Here is a 27437-nt window from a genome sequence, read left to right on the forward strand (position 1 = left end):
ATGACTCTAGGCAATATTAGACGCAACATATGCATCCATCGAGAGAATTACCCCTAATCTACGTGCACCCCTGTACACATCCTAATGCTACATGTAAGGAACATACTGACAGACTTGACCCTTTCGAAGTGACTGATGACCATGATGTACTCATACGGTTTGTCTTTATACCACTACGTTGCACATTTTAAGTGCATTATTTTTTGTTTGACTCAACGTTTGATTGGATCCCACTTGCATCCCTAGCAACACCGAGCTGGCCAAATAACCTGGATGGTCAATCCCCGTGCATAGCCGATCCTTTTAATCATTGCCCGACTCCCATCAAATTAGCATTTAGTGGGAGGAAAAGAAATTCGACTCAGGACACGTAAATCCGATCCATTTGCCATATGCTCTCTGCCCGATCGACTTAATAAGCGACCTAACTTGTCGTACTGGTGGTCGTCTGGTCGCTATTGGGACGGCATCGGACGGCCGGCGTGGTGTCCCCTCAATAGGGGGAGGAAGAGGACGAAGTGCGGAAAATAAGGAGGCGATTTCTGGGTTTCTTGCTTTTCATTGAGCGAGAGGGCGAAGGCGAAAGCGATGATGACGATGTTAATGAACTTGATGCAGAAAACCGGGTTTACATAGATTTCCAGAGGAGGAAGACACCGTTGTGGTGATATTTGCTGCAGCCGCGCTATAGTTGGCTAGAGATGCGGGTGATTTGTCTGCAGGCTGTTTGACTTGTGGATGATGGGATCAAAGGCAGGATTGTCCCCATCATCTTCTGCAGCACCTGCTCCCACATACAGGTGGGTAGAGACTAGCTGGGAGACAGAAGAGGATGCACCTGGTCCTCGATGTGGTCATACTCTCACAGCTGTTGCAGCGAGGGGTGTGGAGGGTGCTTCCGATTATGTCGGACCTCGTTTGGTCCTCTTTGGTGGAGCTACCGCCATCGAAGGACCCTCGAATGCAGGCATCAGTAAGCTCTCTCTATCTCTCTCACACAGCACACACACTCATCTGACAGTGGGTTTATAGTTCTTCTATCTTTCGCAGGACTGGCGGGTGTTACTAATTCAGTTCACATTTACGATGTGCTCACTAGAAAATGGTCTAGGTTTGGAACCTCTCTCTCTCTCTCTCTCTATATATATATATATATATATATATATATATATATATATATATATATATATATATCTTTTTATTTTAATCCTTAATCGCATGATTTTTTCTTCCATTTACTGCTTAGCAAGCTTCTATTTTCCCTGATTAAGGTGAATTTCTGATCTGGTTAAGCTTGGAGTTTTGCTTGGTAAACAATGCCCACGATTCTCCAACTTCTTAATCATTTTTGGAACTACAGGGCCCATCCGGCAGGAGATCCCCCTTCTCCTCGTGCTGCACATGCTGCTGCTGTTGTGGGTACCATGGTCGTCATTCAGGTCCTTCCTCCTCTCATTATCGAGCCCTTCTAGTTTTAGAGACTTTGACACATTTGAATTGCTTCTAAAATATGCAAGAACTGTTCCTACTCTAGGGTGGTATAGGTCCTGCAGGGCATTCGACTGATGACCTGTACGTCCTGGATTTAACTCATTGCAAATTGAAGTGGCATAGGTTAGTTTTGTTTTGGAGTTGGTGGCTTGTCTTCGAAGCCGCTTCTGTTTGCATCATCTTACTGCGTAGGATCTCGATACAGGGTGGTTGTTCGTGGCCCTGGGCCTGGTCCTCGTTATGGTCATGCAATGGATTTAGTAGGACAGCGTTATCTTGTTACGGTTAGTGGCAATGATGGTAAGCACTTTTCATCTTTTTCCTTTCTCCTCTGCTTCTTGTTTTTCTGCTTTTGCTTGCAACGTTCCTCAATTACCAGTGTTTTTTTGTTTTCTCCTGACAGTTTTCTTTCTGTGTTTGTTGGTTGGATGATTTATCCTGTGGACAAATCTCATAAGCATTTATGTTGTTTGTTTTGTTAGGCATGAGAGTACTTTCTGATGCATGGGCGTTGGATACTTCACAAAAGCCATATGAGTGGAAGCGACTCAGTCCAGAAGGTGACCGACCTTCCGCTAGAATGTAAGATTTGGTCATTTGTTCTCTAGTAGCATTACTTGGCAAAGCTTATGTGCATATCTCTTCACATGCATATTTCTTCTCGTATGACCTAATGCAATCTATTTCTAGAGAAGAGGCCTGGGCATCAGAACATCTAGGGCATTTTTAATTTGCTGGTGTGATTGTTGCTGATTTAGCATGCTACAATAGATAACTCCCTTATATGCAGTTTCTAAGGAAGAAGTAACATGGATTCTGCTTCATGTCAGGATCATTGAACTTGAATGATGAATCAATGACAGAAATGAATAGATTGAAAGGAAAGAAGCCAACATATATAGTTTGGATGCTTTGCATCCATTTATATGGTTTAATTTGCTCAAAACAACTTAAATTGGGTCAATAGCTGGATGGTAGCATTCGGAATTCCTTTTGCACATGTACATGTGTGTCTGCATTGTAAAAGATTTTGTTTCTTTATTTGTGCAATTTTTATGACATTCCACATTCATTCATATGGTTAGATTTGTGAAAAGGAACTCAAAATGGGCAAAATAACTGAATGGTTGTTTGGGTAGTGTATATAATGTGTATGGATGGATGTGTATCTTGGCCTGACTAGTCAATTAGTCAGCCTGGTCACATTGAAGATAACACAAATAACTCTAGAGAAGCCACTAAGCCTGACCCTGAACATAACCACTGGTGCAGATCAAATCCACAATAAAATCAAGCTAGTCAAGAGGAGAACAAAGCAACAAAAATAAACAAAAGTACATACCAATGATACCATACTGAATTATTGCTTTATCCATTGCGGGAGTAAGGGGAAGAAATTAAAGGTGAAAGAAACAAAGAAAAGATGGGTGGGAGAGCTGGTAAAGTGAGAGGCTTGAGAAGGATACGACTTACTCTTATAGTTTCTAGATAGTTTAAGTGTCATGCTCCACTTTGAGAAGTTTGGTCCCATATTGAAGATTGTGAAAGCAATGTTGTAAAAAACGTATATTAAGCCGTATCGGTTTGGCTTTAAGATACATTGTATCATTGTATCGTAAAATATTGTAATGTATCGTATTTTAAAAAAAACTAATTAGAAAAAATAGAAAAAATTTCAAAAAAATAATAAAAAATCGACGTATAGTAACTGGATCGTAACATATCGTAAATATGTCGTAACTGTATCGTAACGTATCGTAATTGTATCATATGATACAGTGCCTGAATAGCCTGAATCATATGACACGTGCGATACAAGCACAATACACCACCTGTTTACGATACAGGTGTTGTATCATATCACATTTTTGAAACACGATGATACGTATTGTACGATATGGCCCCGTATCGTATGATACGTACACCACTTTGTGAACGACCTTTAAGGGCTTTTGAAGAAGATTGTTAAATGATTAGTTATTTTGGTCCCGAACCTTTTCTGGGCTGAAACCAAAACTACTAGGGGGCATGTTGAGTTCCGCTAGTTGGGGCATTACAATGGTATCAGAGAATAGTTCAACACTCACTTAGGGTTGCAGATGCACATATGCATGTGCCTTCAAAGGGGTGGATTGTAAGATCCACTTTGAGAAGAGTAGTCCTGTATTGAAGATTGTGAGAGATCCTCAAGAGCTTATAGGTTGTTAAGTGATTGGTTGGCCTGGTTACTAATTTTTTTCAAAGTAGAATGGAAGCTGCTAGGAGGCGGGTTGGGAACTGCCAGATGGTTTGTTATATTAAGGGATGGCCCCGCCTCCCTTGGTAGTTGTTGATTGAAAAATGAAAAATATATTAGTTTTTCTTACAAGTAGCAACTAGATTCCATTATTATCCTCCCTTTCTTTTCAGCTGCTTATTATGTCAAAGGGATTTGTGGACCTAATTGAACCTATGTCCGACTTATGTCATATGGGTGTTGAGTACATTAAAAAAACTTGGGCATGGTGGCAGGGTTGTATGTGCTTGCACACATCCAAACAATGGATTCACAAATTATGAGTATGTCAGAAACAATGAACTTTTAGATGAATAACCAAGGCAGCAAACACATATATATACGGGGAAGTCAATTCTTCTGGATGAAGGTTTAGCCATACAGAGATCTTTCATCCTCCATCTTCACACACACACACACACACACACACACACACACACACACACACACAAAGGAGATTGAATTATCCAGGTCAGAGAATATCCATCCATCCAGCCAAAACTTAGTTTATGGGTTATGAACTTATGATCTACGTCACATAGGTGCCGGGTGCGGGTGCCGAGCGGCACATCCTAAAAAATTTAGGTGCGGCGGTGCAGCGAAAATATTTATTATTATTATTCTCAATTATTTATATATATATATATATTTATTTATATAGCAAATTTGTCCATAAGCAACAAAATTATCAAATAACAAATTCGAAATTGCAAATAAAAAATTCAACGAGTCTTTAAGTTATTAATGTATAGAACGAAATGCATACGACCATATTAGAAGTTTAGAACAGCATACATTATATATAGTAAATACTGTAACTTAGTAATATAACATACTCAGATCAATTGTTAGGACTTAGGATATTTTTTTTCCTATTGTCAATGGTGAGGTGTGTCACACCCCGACCTTTTTGACACTCAAACATTTTTTTTTTTTTTTTTTAACATCCAACATCGAGGTGTGACTACACAATAGTTCAAAAAGGAATGAGCCAAGCAATTCAAAACAATGGGGCAAGCTTTCCATTATATAGCATTTCAATTCAATTGTACATTTGACAAAAATGCCCCAAAATCACAACATCGATGCCTCATCAAAACAAGGCATCAGTAAAACCAAAAACCCGACGCGCCGACACTACAAGGACAAAACAAAACCCAAAACCTCCCCAGTAGGACGTGAGTGTAGCCATCTGCTCAGCCTGCTGCCCCGGGTACACCAAAACTTGAAAAAAGGAAACAACTGAAGGCTTAGCCTTCGCAGTATGGCAACAAGCCAGAAAAATGCCAAACCCTCTCAAGTAAGGCTCAAATAAAGGGACAAATATCAACCCATCTATCGTCATGTCGCGTCTGAGTGCGACACGTAAAAGCCACTTGGTGGCCACACTAACACAACATCAGTCACATGCGAAGCATGCTTAAACATAACACTTGCATTCATATCAATCACATATACGTCAGTCACATGCATTCTGTCAAACACTTTGCATTTTCATTAACTTTAGTGCATTAACAGTTCCTGTGGGTGCAACACAGGCACGTGCACACCGCGGGCGGCCTACAGCCGAGAGACAACCCCCGTGGTGGCCCATAACAGTATGGATCCATTTCACCCGCTGCAGCGGTAGAGCACTCATCCCTGGATGTGTGACGTCCAAGGTGAGATACTCAGCCTTCCCTAGGACACCCAGGTTGGGAAGGCAGGAGCCCAACGCTCCAAGCACAACACACAACAGAACCCTGGGGCCTTGCACCGCCTGCGCTCTGACAGGCGAGACCAGTGGCAATCAAGGGGGACGTCTCCCAAACACATAGCCACATCCCACTGGCCTCTCATCTCTTAGTTATTCATTCTTATCATTATAGTTACACATTCACAAGAAGACTGGCTAACACACGAGGTTAGTACACTTCCCGAGTGCACCCACACCTCCGATTACCTCCACATGAGGTCTATACATACAGTAACAGTCATTGCTAGCCGTCATAGCATACGGGTACAACTACCCTCCAAACATCCATTTGCATCGTTGCCCATGGCAATGCATATGCAACAACATACACATTTATATCAATCATCACATCAATCATGTCAATCACCTCTTTGAAAAACATAGCCAATCCACAGAGAGTAGTCTCGATCTGCGGTTGGCTCGTAGCTGTCCTATGCAGTTATCATTCTATGATGCTTTCTAATGCACAATTGGGGTCGAGGAGACACTCGACTCGATACCCCACCTCATCTGTCCTAAACAGATATCAATTCTAGCATGCACATGCCAGTGCGTAACATTTTTAAATCGAATGACTAATAATCTTTCTAACCCATTCATATCACGTAAGCAACATACACATACTCAATCACAAAACCGTCAATCAATTAACATCACAATCCTAGGATCCCTTGATCCTAGGAGCACCCAATCACACAATTGCCCCAGGCAGGAATTTGCCTGGAAAGTTGCCATACCTGTGGCGCGCTCACCAAATTCTCCAAAATGCCTCAAGCTTCGAACTCAAGGTCGACGGGATGAGCCCGGTGCACCTGCAAACATAAACAAGAATAAGGTTTCTACTAGATTCCTACACCAATCAACCAGAAATGAACAGATACAAAAATAAAATCCTTGAGGCACGTGTCAGCGCCTCAAGAGGGCATCGACAGGTAGTGTCGACCAACGGGCTCTCCACAAGGCCTCCTCCTTTACGTCTTGACGTTGCCTTGAATTATCAAGGCCTTCAACCATCAATCAAACCGTCACTAAATCCTTCCTCAATAACGTTCTTTAAGTAAGACATCAACCTCAAGTCACATCCCAAAACGCATATATCCCTAATTAACTTCATGATACACCCGTTCACCGAAGTCTGCGCTACACTCCCTAAGACGGTTCCAAAACTTCCCCACAACCTCACAATCTCTACCATGTTTCCTTAAAGCTTCGAAACTTAATCCATCATGCTAAAACGATCAATAAGTACATGAATCATCACTTTCCAACGCAAATCCTAAGTTTCCCCCAAAAACAAAATTACTAACATGCGTCCCAAAATCATCAATTCTAAGCTCTAGCATGCTCGAACCATAATTATACATGCTCTAAAAGATAAATACTCATCATTTTGAGCTTGATTAGGTATTGCTCACCCCAAACAAGCGTCCAAACTGCTACAACCCTTCTAGCAACCACTTCACACGTCCGATCAAGTGCCAATGCTCGAGATTGCTTGCTGTCGCTGCTCACTACACACCCTACTAGCAGGTAAGAGGGGAAAAACGTCCCCAAAACTGCAAACCAACCCCAAACGCCCAAAAAGTTTAACACAAACTCTGTTGCTAGGAAAGACCCACGGTAGTAGTTGGGGAAAAAAAAACTGAAATAAACAAAGAAAAGGGACGCTGACAGAGAGGAGAGACAGAGAGAGGAAGGGTTCGGTCAAGGGGGAAAACAGCCGTGGGGTGAGAAGAGAGAGAAAGAGCAGGCGGGGGAGTGCGGGTGAGTGAGAAGAGGGTCGAGCGGTAGAGAACCAGCGGAAAGAGGGGAAAGAAAATGGCGAGAGAGAAGAAGAGGGGACGTGCGGCAGAGAGAAAAACAGACAAAAGGGCATGAGTGGCAGAGCAAGAAAAATCGCACGAGAGAGAGAGGGTTTACCCAGCAGCCGCCGCCGCCGTCGCCGCTGCCACCTCCGTCGCCGTCGCCGTCGCCGTTCCAGCCACCACCACCCGACCGTCACTCTCCTCCCTCTGCGCTGCCACAGGAGACCACCGGAGACAACGAAGAAGGAAGGGAAAGGCGAGGGAGAAGGGCCTCGCGTCGGGCCCTTACGCGAGTGGGGGTCGGTTCCGGGTCTGGACCCTAGCTCGACCCGACCCGTCGAACCAACGAGCATTACATCCTACCCTCCTAAAAAGAAAATTTCGTCCTCGAAATTTAGCTCATACCTCAATGCAAGAACAAGTGCGGATATCTCTTCCGCATGTCCTCCTCATGCTCCCATGTACTCTCCTTCAACCCATGGTACTGCCATTCCACTTTCACTAAAGGAATCCTCTTGGTGCGAAGCACTTGCTCTCGATGATCCACAATTCTAATGGGCTGTTCTTCCATTGTCAAATCATCTTGTACTAGAATACCTTGAAAATCAATCACATGTGTCAGGTCGGGTACGTATTTTCGAAGCATGGAAACATGGAAAACGTCATGAACATGACTCAAATCTGGTGGTAACGCCAATCTGTATGCCACCTCTCCAATCTTATCTAATATCTCAAAAGGTCCTACAAACCTCGGACTCAATTTTCCCTTCGCACCAAAGCGAAAAACACCCTTAGTAGGAGAAATCTTTAAAAACACATGATCACCCACCTCAAAAGCCAATTCTCTACGACGAATGTCAGCATAACTTTTCTGTCTACTCTGAGCAGTCAACAACTTCTTTCTTATCAATTCCACTTGGTCGGTGTAGTGTTGCAAAACTAAAGGGCTTTCGATCTTACCATCACCCAATTCGGCCCAACAAGTTGGCGATCTGCACGGTCTTCCATACAAAGCCTCAAAAGGTGCCATCCCAATACTAGAGTGGTAACTGTTATTGTAAGCAAATTCTGCCAGTTTCACATGTTTGTCCCATTCTCCTTTCCACTCTAAGACACATGCACGCAACATGTCTTCTAAGGTCTGAATAGTCCTCTCTGATTGCCCATCAGTTTGAGGATGAAATGCTGTGCTCATCTTAAGCTTGGTACCCAAAGCCCTCTGTAATTGCCCCCAAAACCTAGAGGTAAAACGCGGATCTCGATCCGAAATGATAGACTTTGGCACTCCATGCAATCTCACTATCTCGCCAATATACAACTCTGCGAGACTTTCTAATGATTGACTGATTCTGATTGGCAGAAAGTGGGCAGACTTCGTAAGTCGATCAACAATCACCCATATGGCATTCTGTTGTCTTTTGGTACGAGGTAACCCAACCACAAAATCCATCGTAATGTTTTCCCATTTCCACACTGGAATATCGATTCTTTGCAACAAGCCTCCTGGCCGCTGATGTTCTGCTTTTACCTGTTGGCAAATCAAGCACTTTGCCACATATTCTGCAATTTCACGCTTCATTCCAGGCCACCAAAAATTTCTTCTCAAATCTTGAAACATCTTTGTACTGCCCGGGTGAATAGAAAACTTAGATTTGTGAGCTTCATCAAGCAACAGACGCTTCACCCCTTCATCTCTAGGAACCCATAATCTCTGCCGAAAACGCAATGAACCATCTTCATCTTGATGCCAAAGAGAATCGTTCTTCTGGCTTGCTTCCATGTTCCTAGCAAACTCTGGATCTTCCTTTTGTTTCATTACAAGTTCTTCCATCAAAGGACGCCGAATCAAGGCCGTCATCGTTGCCTTGTGCTCATCACTAATGCAAGGCTGCCAAGCTATCACATCTTGCAATAATGTCCAAGAACGAGTCAACATACTGCACATTGTCGCCTTGGCATGCCTGCTCAACGCATCTGCCACCACGTTCGCCTTGCCTGGATGATACGATATGGTGAAATCATAATCCTTTAAATATTCCATCCATCTTCTTTGCCTCAAGTTGAGATCCCTTTGTGAGGATATATACTTCAGGGACTTGTGATCTGTAAACACCTCGAATGTTACACCATAAAGATAGTGTCTCCACATCTTCAATGCGAACACGACTGCTCCCAATTCCAAATCATGAGTGGGATAGTGCTGCTCATGGGTCTTCAACTGTCTTGATGCATAAGCCACTACACGGCCATGCTGCATCAACACACAACCATAACCGATCCCCGAAGCATCAGTGTACACCACAAAACCGGAATGACCCGATGGAAGCGTCAGAATAGGGGCAGAAGTAAGCTTGTCCTTTAGAGTTTGAAAACTCTTCTCACAATCTTCATTCCACACAAACTTCATCCCTTTTCTCAATAGCTTAGTCATGGGCGTAGCTATTTTCGAAAAGTCTTGTATGAACCTGCGATAGTATCCTGCCAATCCCAAAAAGCTTCTAACCTCAGTTACACTGCAAGGTGTTCTCCAGTCCTGAACAGCTGACACCTTAGCCGGATCGACGGATACTCCATCCTTCGAGATCACATGACCCAGAAAGTTTACCTTCTCTAGCCAAAATTCACATTTTGAGTATTTAGCGTAAAGCTTGTGCTTGCGCAAAAGACCTAACACACTTCTCAAGTGGTCTCTGTGCTCTGCCTCACTCTCTGAGTACACCAAAATATCATCAACAAACACAATAACAAAACAATCCAAGAACTCTTGGAAAACCCGATTCATGAGGTCCATGAACGCTGCGGGAGCATTAGTCAACCCAAAAGGCATGACCCTGAATTCATAATGTCCATACCTAGTTCGAAAGGCAGTCTTAGAAACATCTTCCTCCCGTATCAATAGTTGATGGTAGCCTGTCCTCAGATCGATCTTAGAGAAAACCTTTGCATTCCTAAGCTGATCAAACAAGTCTTCAATTCTTGGAAGCGGATACTTATTCTTGATGGTGACTTGATTCAACATACGATAATCTATACACAAGCGCATAGTCCCATCTTTCTTTTTCACAAACAGTACAGGTGCTCCCCAAGGAGACACGCTAGGTCGGATGAAGCCCTTATCTAAGAGCTCCTGCAGTTGCTTCTTCAACTCTTCTAACTCTGCTGGTGCCATACGGTAGGGTGCCTTAGAAATGGGAGTTGTCCCTGGTAACAACTCTATCTTGAACTCCACTTCTCGAGTTGGAGTCAAACTCGACAATTCCTCAGGAAACACATCAGGATACTCACTCACCACGGCAACATCCTGCAATATCATCCGTTCAGCCTCATTGATCAACACATTGACCAAGAAGGCAACGCTTCCACCTTCTATCCATCGCTTAGCCTTCAATGCAGACACCAATATCTTATCAGTTCGACTGGCCCTACGTGCACGAAATTCCACAGGCTGCATCTCATTAGTCAACATCTGTATCTGCTTCTTCCTGCAATCTATAATGGCATAATGCGCATACAACCAATCCATACCCAAAATCACATCAAACTCGTTGAGACCGAGGATCACCAACTGTGCAGGTAGGTGAAATTGAAGGATTTCCACGTCCACATCAGGAAGATACTCACGACACGACTCTTGAGCATGCATCGGACTAACAACTTTTAAAACATGCGGCATTCTTCTAGCCGACACTTCGAGTGAGGTAGCAAATCGACTAGATATAAAAGAATGTGTCGCTCCTGGATCAAATAACACTCTAGCAAAATGAGAACTGACAAGTAAAGTACCTTCAACGAGGTCGTGTGCCTGGAGCTCCTCCACAGTAGTAGCGTAGACACGTCCCGACGTCTGTCGTGCGCTAGAAGAACCGGCTTCAGGCTTCTTCAAATCTCGTTCTTTCTTCAACGGGCAATCCTTGATGAAGTGTCCCATACTTCCGCAGTGTAAACAAGCCCCAGTCACCCGATAGCACGGCTTCCCGAGGTGCACACGAGAACAAGTGGGGCACTTCTGAGAAGTCGGAGTGGCCACTGACCCCTGGGTGGCCTCACTACGGGTAGACTGGTTCCGTCTGAAAGTTCGGTCATCCCGCCTCTCATAAGGCCTTGTCCTGCCCGCAAAGTGTTGGCGCTTTACCTGTGTCCGTCCACCTTGTGAATGCTGGCCTGCTTTCTTCTGATGATCCTTCTGTGTCCTCACCCAATCTTCTTCTATGCATCGTGCCATTGTAACCGCCTCATCCAAGTCACGAGGTCTACTTGTCAACACTTTGCTTCGTAGTCCATCTCGCAGCCCGCGCACAAACTTGCCCGCTCTGGCCTCATCGGTAGTGTAAAGGTGTGGGCAATACACCTCCAAGTGCCGATATCTCGCAATGTACTCTTCTAAGCTCGACTGATTCTGCTGCAAATCCAGAAACTCCTGCATTTTCTTGTCTCTGGCATACACCGGAAAGTATGTGCTGAAGAAGGAATCTCTGAACTGCTTCCATGAGATTGACCCTTGGCCAGCGAACCGAATCTCACTAGTTGATTGCCACCAATTCTTGGCATCACCCTTCAACAAATAGGAGCCATAGTTCACTCTATCTTCTTCTGGCACCTTCAGAAGCCCAAAAATACGTTCAACCTCTTCAATCCAGTCCTTTGCCTTGTCATGACTGCCCCCTCCTGAGAAGATAGGCGGCTGCATCGCCATAAACTGCTGATAAGACACTGTCGTTGCCTTCTCCCGAACTGGAGCACTGGTGTCCCCCGAAGGAGATGCGTTACTTCTCTGATTACCGACCATAGACTGCATTAACGTGGTCAGCGTCTGCAACGTGGTCAGCAATATAGTCTGCTGATCCACTGGCGGAGTCTGTCTCGGTGGGGTTTGGGCACCCCCACCTAGCTGGGCATACTGGGGCTCTGACGCACCGTCACCCCGCGGAGTATGTGCATCAGAATGGGTTGGGCTGGGCTCTCTATGTGCCTCTGAAGACGGCCCAGCTCGCTTCTTACCCCTACGATGATATTCCATCTGTACAAACAAGATCCTTAATTCTCAAATCACGACCAATACCAAACTCACAAGTCAAATCACAACGTGCATTAGCACGAAGTTCAAAACACAGATCACATTACATACTTATACTTGAAAAATCAAAACTACAATAACCAACTAATCAAACAAATGCGTACCTGGGCAACACGACTTCACAGATAGGCTTTAACTCACATCCATAATGGGGTTTGCCATGGCTCTGATACCAAAACTGTCACACCCCGACCTTTTTGACACTCAAACATTTTTTTTTTTTTTTTTTAACATCCAACATCGAGGTGTGACTACACAATAGTTCAAAAAGGAATGAGCCAAGCAATTCAAAACAATGGGGCAAGCTTTCCATTATATAGCATTTCAATTCAATTGTACATTTGACAAAAATGCCCCAAAATCACAACATCGATGCCTCATCAAAACAAGGCATCAGTAAAACCAAAAACCCGACGCGCCGGCACTACAAGGACAAAACAAAACCCAAAACCTCCCCAATAGGACGTGAGTGTAGCCATCTGCTCAGCCTGCTGCCCCGGGTACACCAAAACCTGAAAAAAGGAAACAACTGAAGGCTTAGCCTTCGCAGTATGGCAACAAGCCAGAAAAATGCCAAACCCTCTCAAGTAAGGCTCAAATAAAGGGACAAATATCAACCCATCTATCGTCATGTCGCGTCTGAGTGCGACACGTAAAAGCCACTTGGTGGCCACACTAACACAACATCAGTCACATGCGAAGCATGCTTAAACATAACACTTGCATTCATATCAATCACATATACGTCAGTCACATGCATTCTGTCAAACACTTTGCATTTTCATTAACTTTAGTGCATTAACAGTTCCTGTGGGTGCAACACAGGCACGTGCACACCGCGGGCGGCCTACAGCCGAGAGACAACCCCCGTGGTGGCCCATAACAGTATGGATCCATTTCACCCGCTGCAGCGGTAGAGCACTCATCCCTGGATGTGTGACGTCCAAGGTGAGATACTCAGCCTTCCCTAGGACACCCAGGTTGGGAAGGCAGGAGCCCAACGCTCCAAGCACAACACACAACAGAACCCTGGGGCCTTGCACCGCCTGCGCTCTGACAGGCGAGACCAGTGGCAATCAAGGGGACGTCTCCCAAACACATAGCCACATCCCACTGGCCTCTCATCTCTTAGTTATTCATTCTTATCATTATAGTTACACATTCACAAGAAGACTGGCTAACACACGAGGTTAGTACACTTCCCGAGTGCACCCACACCTCCGATTACCTCCACATGAGGTCTATACATACAGTAACAGTCATTGCTAGCCGTCATAGCATACGGGTACAACTACCCTCCAAACATCCATTTGCATCGTTGCCCATGGCAATGCATATGCAACAACATACACATTTATATCAATCATCACATCAATCATGTCAATCACCTCTTTGAAAAACATAGCCAATCCACAGAGAGTAGTCTCGATCTGCGGTTGGCTCGTAGCTGTCCTATGCAGTTATCATTCTATGATGCTTTCTAATGCACAATTGGGGTCGAGGAGACACTCGACTCGATACCCCACCTCATCTGTCCTAAACAGATATCAATTCTAGCATGCACATGCCAGTGCGTAACATTTTTAAATCGAATGACTAATAATCTTTCTAACCCATTCATATCACGTAAGCAACATACACATACTCAATCACAAAACCGTCAATCAATTAACATCACAATCCTAGGATCCCTTGATCCTAGGAGCACCCAATCACACAATTGCCCCAGGCAGGAATTTGCCTGGAAAGTTGCCATACCTGTGGCGCGCTCACCAAATTCTCCAAAATGCCTCAAGCTTCGAACTCAAGGTCGACGGGATGAGCCCGGTGCACCTGCAAACATAAACAAGAATAAGGTTTCTACTAAATTCCTACACCAATCAACCAGAAATGAACAGATACAAAAATAAAATCCTTGAGGCACGTGTCAGCGCCTCAAGAGGGCATCGACAGGTAGTGTCGACCAACGGGCTCTCCACAAGGCCTCCTCCTTTACGTCTTGACGTTGCCTTGAATTATCAAGGCCTTCAACCATCAATCAAACCGTCACTAAATCCTTCCTCAATAACGTTCTTTAAGTAAGACATCAACCTCAAGTCACATCCCAAAACGCATATATCCCTAATTAACTTCATGATACACCCGTTCACCGAAGTCTGCGCTACACTCCCTAAGACGGTTCCAAAACTTCCCCACAACCTCACAATCTCTACCATGTTTCCTTAAAGCTTCGAAACTTAATCCATCATGCTAAAACGATCAATAAGTACATGAATCATCACTTTCCAACGCAAATCCTAAGTTTCCCCCAAAAACAAAATTACTAACATGCGTCCCAAAATCATCAATTCTAAGCTCTAGCATGCTCGAACCATAATTATACATGCTCTAAAAGATAAATACTCATCATTTTGAGCTTGATTAGGTATTGCTCACCCCAAACAAGCGTCCAAACTGCTACAACCCTTCTAGCAACCACTTCACACGTCCGATCAAGTGCCAATGCTCGAGATTACTTGCTGTCGCTGCTCACTACACACCCTACTATCAGGTAAGAGGGGAAAAACGTCCCCAAAACTGCAAACCAACCCCAAACGCCCAAAAAGTTTAACACAAACTCTGTTGCTAGGAAAGACCCACGGTAGTAGTTGGGGAAAAAAAAACTGAAATAAACAAAGAAAAGGGACGCTGACAGAGAGGAGAGACAGAGAGAGGAAGGGTTCGGTCAAGGGGGAAAACAGCCGTGGGGTGAGAAGAGAGAGAAAGAGCAGGCGGGGGAGTGCGGGTGAGTGAGAAGAGGGTCGAGCGGTAGAGAACCAGCGGAAAGAGGGGAAAGAAAATGGCGAGAGAGAAGAAGAGGGGACGTGCGGCAGAGAGAAAAACAGACAAAAGGGCATGAGTGGCAGAGCAAGAAAAATCGCACGAGAGAGAGAGGGTTTACCCAGCAGCCGCCGCCGCCGTCGCCGCTGCCACCTCCGTCGCCGTCGCCGTCGCCGTTCCAGCCACCACCACCCGACCGTCACTCTCCTCCCTCTGCGCTGCCACAGGAGACCACCGGAGACAACGAAGAAGGAAGGGAAAGGCGAGGGAGAAGGGCCTCGCGTCGGGCCCTTACGCGAGTGGGGGTCGGTTCCGGGTCTGGACCCTAGCTCGACCCGACCCGTCGAACCAACGAGCATTACAAGGTGTGTCAGCCATTAAGGTGCTGTTGCAGTGGAGGTGTCGTCTGATCTCAATGCAGCCTGAGTGTGGCTGGTATGGACTGCGTGGAGCAAATTGGCTGGCGTGCCTGTTGTGATCTGCATAATATAGGCAAATCTGATCAGCAGGGAGGTACCTACATACTGCAGTATATTCTGGTAAATTTGAGTGGTTCCGATTTTTTTGTACTTTTGACAGCAGCCTAGTACAGCTGACACTACCGACACTGAGATCCATAATGAGTACAAAGTTGTTGGGAACCCCTTTTCTTTTGGGTCCACAGTGAAATTAGATAGACGTAGTTGTGAGATTTTGTCCCACATGTTCATGATGTCAGTGGTAAGACATCTGAAAGACCATGTCATTGAAGAAGATGAACCAACTGTTACAACGGGGAAGTATGCCTTGTGGAAAGAAGATAATAGCATCGTCATGTCATGGATTATGAATAGTATGCGGTTTGATATTGCTCCTACCTTTGTTTATTACACGACTGCCAAACACATGTGGACATTCTTGTGACAAACTTATTCTCATGACAAGAATATTTAAAAAATCTTATAGGTTGGGGAGGAGCTTCTCAAAATGCAAGAGGGTGACCTAGAACTGTCCCATTACTTTGCTTCAGTTAAAGCAGCGTATGGGTGACTGAAGGCCCTTTGACCTCCTTGTCAAGCATGCTACAAGACTCATTTCAAGCAGACGATGGTAGCAAAGTTCTTGGCTGGACTGTCACCTAAGTTTGAGGTGGTTAAGATACAGATGCTGCAATGATGATTGTAAAATATTTAAAGTCCTTCCATGGCAAAGGTCTTTTCTTCAAAAAGGGTATGTCCCTGGATGTTGACGCTTACATTCATGTAGACTATGCAGGATCTATAGATGACAGGAAGTCTACCATGGGGTTTTGTGTGTTTGTGGGAAGAAATCTCATATCTTGGAAGAACAAGAAACAAAATGTTGTTGCTATGTCTAGTGCAGAGTCAAACTATCGGACTGTGGCTCAAACTGTTGCAGAAATGACATTGTCCAGACCTTTGAGAGTCTTGGTATTCCTACTTCCGTACCTATGAAGATGTTCTACGATAACATGGCTGCCACTTACACCGCCAATAAGCCCGCATTTAATGAGAAGACAAAACACATTGAAGTAGATTGCCATTACATCCAGGACATGGTTCAAAGGGGAATCATATCTACCATGAATGTAGCTTCAGAAGATCAAACAACTAACATTTTTACTGACTTTACCTAGTAATGAGTTTTCTAGATGTTGTGACAAGTTGAGCATGATTAACATCTATTATCTAGCTTGAGGGGGAGTCTTGAATAGCATTTACATTAAGTGGTTTTTTGAAATATTAAATAGTTTAGGAATACCTCTTGATTAATATTTGTTTTTTCTTGGACTTACTTTGGAATTAGTTAGTGTCACCCTAATTCTCTTTTAGTAAGAGATGAGGGTAGATTATTGATATATGATTTTATGTTCTTCCTCTCTCCAACTCCAGTGTAACTATATATATATATATATATATATATATATATATGTATGTATGTATGTATGTATGTATATATATATATATATATATATATATATATATATATATATATATATATATATATATATATATATATATATATATATATATGTGTGTGTGTGTGTGTGTGTGTGTATACATCTCCAAGAACTAATGGTTGAGGAAATGTGGTTTGACTTGCTGAGTCAGTCGACAGTGGCCAAGTCAGGTCCCAAATTATTTTAAGACATTGGTTCATACAGATGAGCTCATAAGGATCTCCTTATGATCTAAGAGTGCCTGTTTGAACTCAAATGAATGATGAGTTGAGCACCATTTTCATGAATCATGCTTTCTTAATGAAATATTTTCATGTGAAATGCTGCAGAAAATAATATTTCTCCAAATTTTTAGGTATGCAACAGCTAGTGCTCGTTCAGATGGCTTGCTTTTGCTCTGTGGTGGAAGAGATGCTTCTGGTGTGGTAATTTTCTAACTTTGAAGAGTTAAGTTGAATCTGGCATTCTCCATTATGGCCCCATAATGCCAAGACGTCTTATAACTGCATCTACAGCATCATTCGACAATTGAGACATGCTTTATTTTTGAGGCCTGTCAGGTTGGGAAGTTTTGCAACTTCTTGTTGGTTCAGATGACCAACTTTATAACTACAACTTTGTTCTTGTATTGCTTCTCAAGGACACAGCTCAATCTGGAACTTGCAGATCACAGCTCAATCTAGATGTTACAACTTTTGTCACACTGTAATATTCAATTTGCAATTCTTTTCAAAGAAAAATTGTTGTGCTCAAACTTTTTCCTAAGATTCTTGTTTTTCTTTATCTTGGTTAAAGGACTACCAGAAATGGGAAATCTTTTGCTTGTTAAGCCAGATACTACACCTGGCTCTACAAACAAAAGTAGAAAGGCTTTGGCTTGTCTTATGAAAGAGCATTTAAGCTACCAAGCATAACCGATGAAAGGAATGACTCAATGAAGTGTCAGTTTGCCATCCTTTGTTTCATCTTATCTCTTCACTCTTTCTTGCTACAGTGAGTTATTGTCATCACTAGGTTAAAGAAACTGTTGATCTACACCTCCCTCTCTCTCTGTGGCTTTTCCACTTTGTACCTTTTGTTATCAATAGACACTCAGATAAGGATGATAAAGAAGCATAATGACTGAACTATGCTTGTTAATTAATACTAGTTGTAACATGATTGGCTACAAGAAGGTTGTTTGTAATTCTTGTGCCATTACTCATGGGATCTTTCTCCTAAATTATATAATGGAACAAATTCTGGCCTTGGTAGTGGAGGAAGGAGAAAAGCAAGTTGCAAAGAAGGTGAATTTTTAGAACTGCTAATGGATACAACACCTTCCGGTGAGGAAAAAGGAATGAACTCATGAGATCATTTAATTATGGTTTGGTCCAAGACTTTAGAAAGATCTTTTAGGCAATCCGTAGAAATAATGCTGGTTTTGCAACTCCACATGCACTGGTAGTGAATGAAAAATTGTCATAGATGTCTACTTTTTGGTTGATTGGCAACCACTTGGTTTCGCCACTGTTTCAAGTAATATTTTAGTTATTTAAGAACTAAATGTCGATGTAACCTGCAAATTGATGCAACAATATTTATTTGAACCATATTTGTTCCAAGCTACAAATGTATTGCAATAAAGTACTTATTTGAACTTGATTATTTCTTCCATTCTACAAATGTTACACAAAAGGACGTGGCCAAGGAACAATATTTAACTCGTGACTTAGATGAGATTAAAAATCAAACTTCCAAAATTGTGCTTCAACCCTTGACTCAATGGAAACAACTAATAATAACAGTCATAGAGAATGAGAAGTGACTGAATGAGGTTTTATATTTCACAAAAAAAAAAGTGTTTTCTAAGTGCTGGATTTGATTGTAACACCCCAAAAGTTTAGCCCCATATCTAAGACTATGAAAAATCTTGGGAGACTTATAAATGGGTTAGTAAGTTACTGGTTATCATGGTTCCTAGCTTTTTTGGGGTTGGAAGCACAAGCTGCTAAGGAGGAGGTTGGGATCCGCCATACCAAGTCATAACATTGTCTGCCAAATTGCTTAAATTCCAAATGAAGTTGATTTCCTTGGATTTTTTGTTGCCTTCTTACATGTGCATGAGTGTAACACAAACTTATATATAAACATATGCAACAAAAATATACTAGTTGAATTCATATGTTACCTGATCTATTCTGCTTACATGATCATGGAGAAACTAGCACTACTATATCTTACAATACATCTTAATGTTTCTCGTTTTGACAACATAATGGTCAAAATTTTTGCATCTTGATATATATTTTGTTATTTTGGTTGATTCCGAACATAAAATAGTCTTAGGTGCCTCTTGTTTGAGTTTCCAGGTCACTTTCCTCAAAGTGGTTCTCTATGTAACAACCATTAAGGTACGTTTAGTTTGGTAATGCATTGGCTTGGTCAACCTTGATGGGGACTATGATGCCATCCATAGCCACAAATATCATTCTCGGGTTTTTATTGGCAAGATTGTTCTTGGGTATTTTTTGTCCATGTTGTCTTTTTGGAAATATCTTGGGCAAATTTCAGTTTTTTTGGAAAAAAAAAATGTTAGGTAAAGATACAGGAAATGAAAGACTAATAAGTATTCTATTGCATTTGGAAGGTCATGTTAAATAACTAAAACAAGAGGAAATAAAACAATGAAACAAAAGTTGAAAGAAATAAAAACAGAAAATGAAATAAAAAATAAATGAAAAAATCATGATAAAATCATGATAAAATCGCAATAAATTCATTTTAACAATTTTTTTGAAATATCGTGATATTTTCCCTTTTTTTCGTTTTCTTTATTTTTTCATTATATCAGGATATTTTCGAAAATATCATGCAAGTCGGACGGGAATTAGTGTTTCCGGTGGCGGATGGGTGATCCACATATAGTTCCCCGAATCACATTTTCCAAGTGAACCAAAGCCAATCCGAATTGATCCTTCCCGATCCCAATTCATTATTCCATGAATTCCTGAAAATGAAACGAGGTTCATCAAAATTCGAGATCTAATGAAGAACTCATCTTCTTTCTTTTTTGATTATCTTCCTCGCGTATGTATGAGACCAAATCCATTCGGGGTCGATGCAAGAGAAATGACTGCATTCCCTACTATAAGTTAAATAAATGGAAGTGGAATAGATAGAACATAATCTGGATCATGCCACATCACTTATTCTACTAGATCCTACGAAGCCTATTCATGCATGACATGATTCGGGTCTGATCATAGGTAATAAAGGAAAGGAAGGGGCCTTCCCCTGTCCTGAAAACTAGCTTCTGATATTGTGATATTTGTGGCTATGATGCCTTCTATGCAGTCTCAAACCATACAAATTACAAACATGAAATCAATGACATATATGCAAATCTAGCTCCAAACAAGCACAAGAAAAATAAATCAGACAATTAGGCACTCAGCCAAAAGAGAGTTCTCACATTTTTTTAAAATCTGGTGACTTAAGGCAAAAAAAGGTGGTTGGAAGCTTGGAATATTTAAATGTTTATAACTTCAAAATATCATATTGCTGGGGAAAAGCTAATGTGGAAACTGGTAACTGATGAATAGATATGTTGGTGTAATGACATATAGCCTCATCGCTCATGCTTGGAAACTGGTTGTGGAAGTGATAGCATGCACATTACCTGAGTGAAAATGCCAACGCGACATTGACTGCCTGGATACAATATCGGTTGTTGGATAAACTTATACAAAAGCAGAAAGAAAATCCATATTTTTGGTAAATATATAGAAGAGAACTAAAAAAAAAAATCTCCTATATTTCTTGGCGGACGGCGTTTCCTTGTGCTACTGAAGATTGTGGTTTTCTAGAGATGAGACAATAAAGAGACAACTTCTCATTGAAGCCCATAAATCTAAATTTTCTATACATACTGGTGGTATAAAGATGTTTCAAGGTATGAAACAAAATTTTAGACACACCTGGAATAAAATGAAAGATCGCAGAATACGTTGCTGGATGTCTAAGTTGTCACAAAATGAAAGTGGGACATCAATGACCTAGTGGTTTATTGCAAAGAATAGGCTTTCCAATGTGGAAATGGGATGATATTATCATAGACTTTGTGCTAGGATTAATTCTCACCATAAGTCAAAGTGATGTTATTTGGGTGATTGTTGATTTACTCACCAAGTTGGCTTGCTAAAAAAAAAAAAAAAAAACTGAACAGCAGTGAAAAGATTAACATAAAAGGGTGATAGTTGATACTTGATAGCATAATAAAACTCAACGGAGAAAGTTGAAGGATTGGACGTCGGAGGACTGGAAGACAGCCGCCGTCTCAGGTCGTTGTTGCTGGTCACCGAAGGATTGAGAACTGATAAAAGAAAAATAGTAGCTGCTAGAGGACTGAATGCTGATTGCCTTGTGCTAGAGAAGGGCCAAAGGTCTTCGTTGGAACTTGGAAGACAGTCTGCCGGTCTCAGGTCACCGTCGCACTGATGGCTGCCGGGAAATCATCGTCTATCAAGTCTCTCCGCACACACATGGAAGGCCGAACTCCAAAGGGATCGGGCGGTCGACTAACTTCAATTGAAGCCCTAACCCCCCCTTTTCAATAGTTGTAAATTGAAAAACAAAAAACAACAAAAGGACACTTTTAGACTCGACACAGGTTGATCGCACCCGACTCGAGTCAAATGCGAGTCGGGTGCATGTCGAAAATGGACAGAAATGGTCGCTTGAGGTCCGACTCTTCTTGACCGATTGTTGGTGCAAGTCGAAGCCGCAACCACACTTGCACCCGAGTCATGTTGACGTGGGTGAGGTGGCAAAAATAAAGCGTCCGTGTGACTTAGGTTATGATTTATGATTTGTGAATGTATTGTTTGTTTATTTAAAATATTATTGTTTGAAGTTTGAACAAAACCCTGCATACATAATACATACATACATAACCGTTGGACAGTCCAATGGCTGGCTTAGCTGAGTTTTCAGCTGAAACAAAAGAACAAAAAAAAAAGAAAAGAAAAAGAAAAATGCATAAAAGACATGCATGAGAAATGAGAAAAAGAAAAAATACAACAAAATTACTATTTTAATTCTAGCACTGTCATCGTCTCAAATTACCACAAGCAGTTGAGGATGTGATAGTGTTTTTGTACACTGTAAGGCCAAGAAGAAAGGCAAATATACTGCGTGGGATGAAGACAACAATATTGTAACGTCATGAATTATAAACACTGTGGAGTCTCATATAGCCCCAACAATCACATGCTACACCAAGGCCAAAGATATGTGGTCTTTCCTGAAGAAAACTTATTCTCATGTTATTAATGTCATTAAGATTTTACAGGTGAAAGAGGAATTGTACAAAATACAACAAGGTGACAAGACTTATTCCAGTATTTTGCCACGTTGACTGCTGCTTATGAAAAGTTAAATGCCTTTCGCCCACCATGCCAGCACTGTTATGCATCACACTTTGAATTTGTGATGGTGGTGAAGTTTCTTTTTGAGTTATCTTCAGAGTACTCTGTGGCTAAGACACAAATCCTCACATGGAGTGATCTTCCCGACTTAGCAAACACATATAATAGGTTGAGTCATCTTGCAGTTACCCTCTCACAGCTTGCACATGACACACCTATTTCTGCTCTTGCAATATCAGGAGGACATGGCCATGAAGGACGAGGTACATGCAGTGGCTGATTTTAGTGTATCTATTGTGCAAGTTAGGTCATTTGGAAGACCGATGTTGGGATATGCATCCTCATCTCCGTTCAACAACTGGTCCACCCGGGCGTGGTGGAGGTATATCCCCCTCAGGCAAGGGCTCTTTCTCATCTCAGGCACCCTTCTCACAGGCTACATCATCTGTGGTCAAGCCCCTTACTGATTCCTCTACACCTGACTCATATTCCCTAAATTTAAGCAAGGCTGAATATGTTCTTGTCCTCGCTCAGAGGTCATCCTCTACATCAACCTCCACTGTAGTAATGAACTTGACTTTCTCTGTTGGTGCCTCTATAGTGACCTAGGTGTGATGTGGATGATTGATTCGGGAGCATTCAAACACTTTTGTATTCAGCCACAACTATTTTCATCATTGATCATGTTTTCTACACCTCAACATGTCAAGCTGGCCGATGGCAAGTTGTTTTTTATTTATTATGGGCAGTAGTGATGTTAGACTCCCACACTTAGACAACATTACACAAGTGTTGTATGCTCCTTTTTATCTATTATTGGTTAGGCAACTGGCTAGTGATTTATAGTGTAAAGTTATTTTTTATTCTGGTTCATGTTCTTTTTAGTGCTTACAAACTGGAAAGACGATTGGTGGCACCCACAAACGTGAGGGAGTCTATTTCCTATCTACCCCAGTCGATGTTACTACATCTTCCTTCACATCAAAAGCCTCTCTTTTCCAATGGCATCTTAGATTGGGTCATCCATCTGTGTCCAAACTTTGTCGAGTGTTCTCAAATATTTTTGCATCAGAGTCTTTTCAATGTGATGCTTGCCAATTAGGCAAACATATAGAGCAGTTTCTCTTCAAGTCAAAGTCCAACTAGTCTAAGTCCTTTTGAACTTCTTAATGTAGATGTCTGGGGACCCATCAATGTTGCTTTTCGGTCTCGTTTTTGGTATTATCTTGTTTTGATTTATTATTTCACTAGAGTTAGTTGGTATTCTTGTTACGAGAAAGATTTGAAGTTATTTGTACTTTTCAAAAATTTGTCAATGAAATAAAAACTCAGTTTGGTTTAATTGTCAAATGTATTTGCATTGATAATGCTCTTGAATTCAAATTTTCTGTCCTACTTCAATTTTACACTACATGGAATCCGACTATAATGTACTTGTCCACACACATCTCAACAAAATGGTGTTGCCAAGCGCAAACATCGAAAACTCCCAATGTGGCTTGGACTTTCATGTTACATACTCATATGCCAGCTTATTTTTGGGGTGATGCCATTTTTACCACATGTTACCTTACTAATCGGTTGCCCTTGTTGGCCATCCAAGAAAGAATTCCAATTCAATTACTATATCCAGATCGACTGGTATTTTACGTACCTCTCAAAATATTTGGATACACATGTTTTGCACACATCTTAGGCCCAAATAGAAACAAGCTTGTTGATTACGCAGTCAAATGTGTATTCATTGGCTACTCCACCAATCAAGAAGGATATTGTTGGTTTGACCTCCTGACCAAAAAAGAGTTTATCAGTGTGGATGTCATATTCTTTGAGTCTCGTCCTTACTTCCCTTCTCCTAATCCCTCTGTGTCTGAGATGCCAGTTTCTATCCCTCCAGTGTCATTTGAGTCTATTCCCAACTCCTCTACCCATACCCCCAATGCCCTATGATCGTTTCCTTAATCCTCCATTAGTTTGCTCTCGTTGTCAAGGTCTCCCTCCAAACCGCTAACTCTCAAGAGGTAAGTTTCAATGATAAGACTGACTCAGACGTAAGTGATGTGTAGATGATCTACTTATTGCCATTCACAAGGATAGCGATAATGTAGTTTGCACCCGATTTTTAAATCTGTTTTTATTGACTGTGTGAGTGCGAGTTTGGTGCAGTTTGATCAGGCTATGTCCAATCATTTTATTCCTTCCTCTCACCGCCAAACCTTATTAGATCCACGGTGAAAACACACCATGCAAAATGAAATGGATGCTCTTATCTCTAAGGAGACTTGGGATCTGGTTGATCCATCGAAGGATTGTTGGCTCCAAATGGGTGTTCACCATCAAGTATCATTCTGATTGTTCAGTAGAAAGATTCAAAGCGTGCTTAGTTGCTAAAAGATATACACAGACCTATGGAGTTGACTTCTTTGAGATGTTTTTGCCTGTGGCATGGTTAGACACTATATGGCTAATTATCACTATTGCTGTCCAATGGGACTGACCATTATTTCAGCTTGATGTGAAGAATGCCTTTCTATATGGAGATATCTCTGAAACTGTATATATGCAGCAACCACTTAGTTTTGAGCGGCAGGGAGAGTATTCCAAGGTGTGCAAACTTATTAGTTATATCTAACTGTGGATTTCAAAGATCTCAGCTTGATCACTCGTTGTTCATCAAGCGAGGCACATCAGACATAGTGATATTGATTGTCTATGTTGATGACATTGTTCTCACAGGTGAATGTGACCAAGAGATTGCTGAGACAAAAAAATTTGTACAAAAGCATTTTGTCACAAAAGATCTTGGTCAACTCTGTTATTTCCTTGCATTGAAGTGGCTTGTAGTAGTAAAGGGGTTTGTTTTGTTTCAACAAAAATATGTTCTTGATCTTTTGTAGGAAACAGATTTGGGCCAAACCTGCCACACTTCCTATGAATCTGTAAAGTATATCCATGATGATGGATCAGAGAGACGGTTGACTCAAGATCATGCATATTTCTATTAAGGAAACTTTTATATTTGACTGCCACTCGGCCTTCCATTAGTTTTGCTGTAAATAAGTTAAGTCAATTCATGGAAAAACCTTGAAGGTTCATTGGGAAGCAGCATTGATGATAGTGAGAGTTAAAATCAGCCCTAAGGATGGGGTTATGGTTAAAAAAGGGAGAATGTCTTGACATAGAAACATTCAGTGATGCTGATTATGCAGGATCAAGGGATGACATTAAGTCTACTATAGGGTTTTGTGTCTTTGTTGGAGGTAATCTTATATCTTGGAGGAGCAAGAAGCAAAATGTGGTTGCCCAATCTAGTGTTGAGTTTGAATATAGAGCTATGACTCAAACTGCAATTGAAATGTCATGAGCCAGGTCAGTTCTTCTAAATTTGAGCATGTTAGTGGCTCCTAATGAAAATGTATTGTGATAACATGGTAGCCACCTATATTGCCAATAACCCAATTTTTCACGAGAGAACGAAACACATTGAAGTGGACTGCCATTATGTTTGAGACTTAGTACAGGAAGGAGTGATTAGTACCATTCATGTCTCCTTTGAGGATTAGGCGGCTGACACCTTTACCAAGCTGTGCATGACTGATATCTATTCTCTAGCTTGAGGGTGAGTGTTGGTAAGCTGAGCATGACCGATATCTATGCTCCAGCTTGAGGGTGACTGTTGAATGTCTTTAGTAGTTGTTTAGAGTTTTTTCTATAATATTAGAAAGTTAGAGTGTGCCTTTAATGTTTATCCTATTTTGTCTGGACTAATATTGTAAATTTGTTTCACCAGCCGTAATCTCTTTTATTCTTGAGATTAGGGTTAGTTAATAGAGAAATTACATTTTCTCTTGTCTCTCACCGTAACAGTTACTATTCACAAGTGTATATAATTTGTGCAACTGAAATGTTTTGTTTGTGATATCCTTATGTAACTTAGCTCACCTTTTCGCTCATGATTCTCCACATAGTTTTTTGATGTAATTCTGTAACTGATTCATGTTCATTAAATACAAAGTGGAATCGCTTGTCAAAATTTTTTATTATGTTTCCTTCTGTCCTTGTTACGCACCATGCTTATGATCTCCATTCCAGTCTTTTTCACATACAAGTTTTCTTCACTATTATATAGAAGCTGTCCACGTTTTTTTTTTCATTTTTATTGTTCTTAAATCAATTGCTTACGCTATTTTAAAACTCTGTGCAAAATTGAATTTAGTAGCCAAAATTTCTCATGTATTTTGGATGTTTTTCTTTTAAATTGTAGGCATATTTTATGACCATTAATAACTTTGGTGTACTTATAAAAATCCCTTTTGGATGACAAGGTCTCTATATGAGATTCATTTTTACATATTTTATTCACTCGAAACATGACAATGAAGGTGTATTCCTTGGATATGTTCTATTTTAATTTATGTGGTTTGAATTCATCTTAGGAAAGTTTTTCTATCATGTGGTTTTAATTGATATTGTTTTTAAGTACATTAACAAAATTTTGGTCTTCATGCTTACGCATCGCATCACACTGTTACGCATTACATCACTTCACAGGCTCAACACATCACCTTGCCTCATTGCATTTAACAACATTGATTGCACATATGAAGGAGGTATTGAAATATCGGAGAAAGGCTACAATTTTACTTCAAGGCAACTCAAGTTTCATAATGCTAGAAGCAAGCGAAATTTGTTCGCCCTTATTCTAAAAGGATTCATGGCACTCTCTTTAACAAAATTGACCCGAAACCTTGGGCACTTGGGGTATTTCCAGTTGGGTAGCTCCAAACAACCAAAGAAATTCATCGATGTATGCGATTATATCAAAATGGATCATGTTAACTAAAGCATGTTAATCAATGTAAAATCCAG

At 41.4% G+C, this 27437-nt stretch overlaps 1 protein-coding gene across 2 annotated transcripts in view; it reads left to right on the plus strand.

Annotated features, from left to right (window-relative positions):
• The first annotated feature begins 427 nt into the window (after positions 1–427).
• LOC116256346 (serine/threonine-protein phosphatase BSL1 homolog) overlaps positions 428–27437 on the plus strand; it is a 36286-nt gene continuing 9276 nt past the window's right edge. For both annotated transcript variants that reach the window (XM_031632698.2, XM_031632699.2), the window contains exons 1-7: positions 428–973; positions 1051–1111; positions 1361–1439; positions 1535–1614; positions 1697–1791; positions 1974–2073; positions 17516–17585. In XM_031632698.2, the coding sequence (XP_031488558.1) occupies positions 739–973; positions 1051–1111; positions 1361–1439; positions 1535–1614; positions 1697–1791; positions 1974–2073; positions 17516–17585 (720 nt within the window). In that variant the 5' untranslated portion in view covers positions 428–738. The remainder of the gene's footprint in view (positions 974–1050; positions 1112–1360; positions 1440–1534; positions 1615–1696; positions 1792–1973; positions 2074–17515; positions 17586–27437) is intronic.

This window comes from Nymphaea colorata, chromosome 6 (genome assembly GCF_008831285.2).
Source record: "Nymphaea colorata isolate Beijing-Zhang1983 chromosome 6, ASM883128v2, whole genome shotgun sequence".
Taxonomy (NCBI): Eukaryota; Viridiplantae; Streptophyta; class Magnoliopsida; order Nymphaeales; family Nymphaeaceae; genus Nymphaea; species Nymphaea colorata.